We start from the raw sequence: 5477 nt of genomic DNA, 5'->3' as shown, positions 1-5477 counted from the left end.
TTTGGGGATGTTCGACAGGTCCGGAGTCATCGTTTTTCATCTGAAAATTGGATTTTTGGAGTGTACCAAAAATGATTCAAAATGTCAATTGGATCGTGCCTCATGTTGAATAACCACTTTTGAAACCCTCACAGTGACCAAAATTGCAATTTTTACAGAGTTTTGCTTACTCAAAAGCTTCAATTTTGACCAATAACAGGCACCGAAATGACTTTAAACACACTTAATTTAGTTGAAAAAGTCACAATTCACATCCAACAGTCATTTAGAGTCAAAAGATTAAATGTTAAAATTTCATCCATATTGACCATTTTGGGAAAGTTCGACAGGTCCGAAGTCATTGTTTTTCATCAGAAAATTGCTTTTTAAGAGTGTACCAAAAATGATTCAAAATGTCAATTGGACCGTGCCTCATGTTGAATAACCACTTTTGAAACCCTCACAGTGACCAAAATTGCCATTTTTACAGAGCTTTGCTTACTCAAAAGCTTCCATTTTGACCAATTTAAGCCACCGAAATGACTTTAAACTCACTGATTTTAGTTGAAAAAGTCATAATTCACATCCAACAGTCATTTAGAGTCAAAAGATTAAATGTTAAAATTTCATCCATTTTGAACATTTTGGGGACGTTCGGCAGGTCCGGAAGCATCGTTTTTCATCTGAAAATTAAATTTTTGGACTGTACCAAAAATGATTCAAAATGTCAATTGGATCGTGCCTCATGTTGAATAACCACTTTTGAAACCCTCACAGTGACCAAAATTGCCATTTTTACAGTGATTTGCTTATTCAAAAGCTTCAATTTTGACCAATTACAGGCACCAAAATGACTTTAAACACTCTTATTTTAGTTGAAAAAGTCTTAATTTACATGCAACAGTCATTTAGAGTCAAAAGATTAAATGTTAAAATTTCATCCATATTGACCATTTTGGGAACATTCGCCAGGTCCGGAGTCATTGTTTTTCTTTTTTTTTTTTTTTAATTTTTAAGTTATTTTATTGCACAGAGAACAAAGACGGAACTTAGAACTGGATAACTTGGCCCTTTCTCTTCTTGTCTCCGCCCAATTCAAAGTGTTTACATCTTTTGATGGCCAGCATCCTCTTGGACCTGCAGTTCGACTCAACGCACTCCAATCTCAATACAATCTTTTTCGTGGTCTTAGCCTTCTTACGGAAAATGGGCTTCGTTTGACCTCCATAACCGCTCTGCTTACGATCGTATCGTCTCTTTCCCTGGGCATAGAGTGAATCCTTTCCCTTCTTGTACTGAGTTACTTTGTGGGGCTGATGCTTCCCGCACTTCTTGCAGTAAGTCCTGCGAGTTTTCGGGACGTTCACCATCTTGCCAGCATCAGCGGGCCGAAGAGGACATCGTTTTTCATCAGAAAATTTGATTTTTGGAGTGTACCAAAAATGATTCAAAATGTCAATTGGATCGTGCCTCGTGTTGAATAACGACTTTTGAAACCCTCTCAGTGACCAAAATTGCCATTTTTACAGAGTTTTGCTTACTCAAAAGCTACAATTTTAAACAATTTCAGCACCGAAATGAATTTAAACTCACTGATTTTAGTTGAAAAAGTCATAATTCACATCCAACAGTCATTTGGAGTCAAAAGATTAAATGTTAAAATTTCATCCATATTGACCATTTTGGGAACGTTCGACAGGTCCGGAGTCATCGTTTTTCATCAGAAAATAGATTTTTTGGACTGTACCACATATGATTCACAATGTCAATTGGATCGTGCCTCATGTTGAATACCCACTTTTGAAACCCTCACAGTGACCAAAATTGCCATTTTTACAGAGCTTTGCTTACTCAAAAGCTTCCATTTTGACCAATTTAAGCCACCGAAATGACTTTAAACACACTTATTTTAGTTGAAAAAGTCATAATTCACATCCAACAGTCATTTAGAGTCAAAAGATTAAATGTTAAAATTTCATCCATATTGACCATTTTGGGAACGTTCGACAGGTCCGGAAGTCATTGTTTTTCATCAGAAAATTGATTTTTTGGACTGCACCAAATATGATTCAAAATGTCAAATTGATTGTGCCTCGTGTTGAATAACCACTTTTGAAACCCTCACCGTGACCAAAATTGCCATTTTTACAGAGTTTTGCTTACTTAAAAGCTTCAATTTTGAACAATTTCAGGCACCAAAATGACTTTAAACTCACTTATTTTAGTTGAAAAAGTCATAATTCACATCCAACAGTCATTTAGAGTCAAAAGATTAAATGTTAAAATTTCATCCATATTGACCATTTTGGGAATGTTCGACAGGTCCGGAGTCATCGTTTTTCATCAGAAAAATGATTTTTTGGACTGCACCAAATATGATTCAAAATGTCAATTGGATTGTGCCTCGTGTTGAATAACCACTTTTGAAACGCTCACCGTGACCAAAATTGCCATTTTTACAGAGTTTTGCTTACTTAAAAGCTTCAATTTTGAACAATTTCAGGCACCAAAATGACTTTAAACTCACTTATTTTAGTTGAAAAAGTCATATTTCAAATCCAACAGTCATTTAGAGTCAAAAGATTAAATGTTAAAATTTCATCCATATTGAACATTTTGGGGATGTTCGAAAAGTCCGGAGTCATCGTTTTTCATCAGAAAATTGATTTTTTTGACTGTACCAAATATGATTCAAAATGTCAATTGGATTGTGCCTCATGTTGAATAACCACTTTTGAAAAACTCACAGAGACCAAAATTGCCATTTTTACAGAACTTTGCTTACTCAAAAGCTTCCATTTTGACCAATTTAAGCCACCGAAATGACTTTAAACACACTTATTTTAGTTGAAAAAGTCTTAATTCACATCCAACAGTCATTTAGAGTCAAAAGATTAAATGTTAAAATTTCATCCATATTGACCATTTTGGGAACGTTCCACAGGTCCGGAGTCATTGTTTTTCGGCAGAAAATAGATTTTTTGGACTGTACCAAAAAAGATTCAAAATGTCAATTGGACCGTGCCTCATGTTGAATACCCACTTTTGAAACCCTCACAGTGACCAAAATTGCCATTTTTACAGAGTTTTGCTTACTTAAAAGCTTCAACTTTGAACAATTTCAGGCACCAAAATGACTTTAAACTCACTTATTTTAGTTGAAAAAGTCATAATTCAAATCCAACAGTCATTTAGAGTCTATAGATTAAATGTTAAAATTTCATCCATATTGAACATTTTGGGAACGTTCGACAGGTCCGGAGTCATTGTTTTTCATCTGAAAATTGATTTTTTGGACTGTACCAAAAATGATTCAAAATGTCATTTGGATCGTGCCTCATGTTGAATAACCACTTTTGAAACCCTCACAGTGACCAAAATTGCCATTTTTACAGAGTTTTGCTTATTCAAAAGCTTCAATTTTGAACAATTTCAGGCACCGAAATGACTTTAAACTCACTGATTTTAGTTGAAAAAGTCATAATTCACATCCAACAGTTATTTAGAGTCAAAAGATTAAATGTTAAAATTTCAAAATTTCATCCATATTGACCATTTTGGGAACGTTCGACAGGTCCGGAGTCATCGTTTTTCATCAGAAAATTGTTTTTTTGAACTGTACCACATATGATTCAAAATGTCATTTGGATCGTGCCTCATGCAGAATAACCACTTTTGAAACCCTCACAGTGACCAAAATTGCCATTTCTAAAGAGTTTTTCTTACTCAAAAGCTTCAATTTTGACCAATTTCAGGAACCGAAATGACTTTAAACACACTTATTTTAGTTGAAAAAGTCTTAATTCACATCCAACAGTCATTTAGAGTTAAGATTAAATGTTAAAATTTCATCCATATTGACCATTTTGGGAACGTTCCACAGGTCCGGAGTCATTGTTTTTCGGCTGAAAATAGATTTTTTGGACTGTACCAAAAAAGATTCAAAATGTCAATTGGACCGTGCCTCATGTTGAATACCCACTTTTGAAACCCTCACAGTGACCAAAATTGCCATTTTTACAGAGTTTTGCTTACTCAAAAGCTTCAATTTTGATTAATTTCAGGCACCGAAATGACTTTAAACACACTTATTTTAGTTGAAAAAGTCATAATTCACATCCAACAGTCACTTAGAGTCAAAAGATTAAATGTTAAAATTTCATCCATATTGACCATTTTGGGAACGTTCGACAGGTCCGGAGTCATCGTTTTTTATCAGAAAATTTATTTTTTGGACTTTACCAAAAATGATTCAAAATGTCAATTGGATCGTGCCTCATGTTGAATATCCACTTTTGAAACCCTCACAGTGACCAAAATTGCCATTTTTACAGAGTTTTGCTTACTCAAAAGCTTCAATTTTGAACAATTTCACGCACCAAAATGACTTTAAATTCACTGATTTTAGTTGAAAACGTCATAATTCACATCCAATAGTCATTTAGAGTCAAAAGATTAAATGTTAAAATGTCATCAATATTGTCCATTTAGGGAACGTTCGACAGGTCCGGAGTCTTCGTTTTTCATCAGAAAATTGATTTTTTGGACCGTACCACATATGATTCAAAATGTCAATTGGATCGTGCCTCATGTTGAATAACCACTTTTGAAACCCTCACAGTGACCAAAATTGCCATTTCTACAGAGTTTTGCTTACTCAAAAGCTTCAATTTTGAACAATTTCAGGCATCGAAATGACTTTAAACGTACTGATTTTAGTTGAAAAAGTCATAATTCACATCCGACAGTCATTTAGAGTCAAAACATTAAATGTTAAAATTTCATCCATATTGACCATTTTGGGAACGTTCAACAGGTCCGGAGTCATCGTTTTTCATCAGAAAATTGATTTTTTTGACTGTACCAAATATGATTCAAAATGTTAATTGGATTGTGCCTCATGTTGAATAACCACTTTTTAAAAACTCACAGTGACCAAAATTGCCATTTTTACAGAACTTTGCTTACTCAAAAGCTTCCATTTTTACCAATTTAAGCCACCGAAATGACTTTAAACACACTTATTTTAGTTGAAAAATTCATAATTCATATCCAACAGTCATTTAGAGTCTATAGATTAAATGTTAAAATGTCATCCATATTGACCATTTTGGGAACGTTCGACAGGTCTGGAGTCATCGTTTTTCATCAGTAAATTGATTTTTTGGACTGTACCAAATATGATTCAAAATGTCAATTGGATCGTGCCTCATGTTGAGTAACCACTTTTGAAACCCTCACAGTGACCAAAATTGCCATTTTTACAGAGCTTTGCTTACTCAAAAGCTTCCATTTTGACCAATTTAAGCCACCGAAATGACTTTAAACACACTTATTTTAGTTGAAAAAGTCATAATTCACATCCAACAGTCATTTAGAGTCAAAAGATTAAATGTTAAAATTTCATCCATATTGACCATTTTGGGAACGTTCGACAGGTCCGGAGTCATTGTTTTTCATCAGAAAATTGATTTTTTGGACTGCACCAAATATGATTC

General features: G+C 34.1%; 1 protein-coding gene across 1 annotated transcript; it reads right to left on the bottom strand.

Moving 5' to 3' along the window:
- Positions 1-965: 965 nt before the first annotated feature.
- On the bottom strand, positions 966-1372 carry LOC144792321 (large ribosomal subunit protein eL42). The gene has a single exon (XM_078667277.1). The coding sequence runs from the start codon at positions 1347-1349 to the stop codon at positions 1029-1031; it is 321 nt and encodes a 106-aa protein (XP_078523403.1). The 5' UTR covers positions 1350-1372; the 3' UTR covers positions 966-1028.
- Positions 1373-5477: the final 4105 nt, after the last annotated feature.

The sequence above is a fragment of the Lissotriton helveticus genome, chromosome 11, assembly GCF_964261635.1.
Source record: "Lissotriton helveticus chromosome 11, aLisHel1.1, whole genome shotgun sequence".
In the NCBI taxonomy this organism is placed as follows: domain Eukaryota; kingdom Metazoa; phylum Chordata; class Amphibia; order Caudata; family Salamandridae; genus Lissotriton; species Lissotriton helveticus.
Note: the sequence above shows the minus strand (reverse complement) of the source record. Positions and strands in the feature narration are given on the sequence as shown.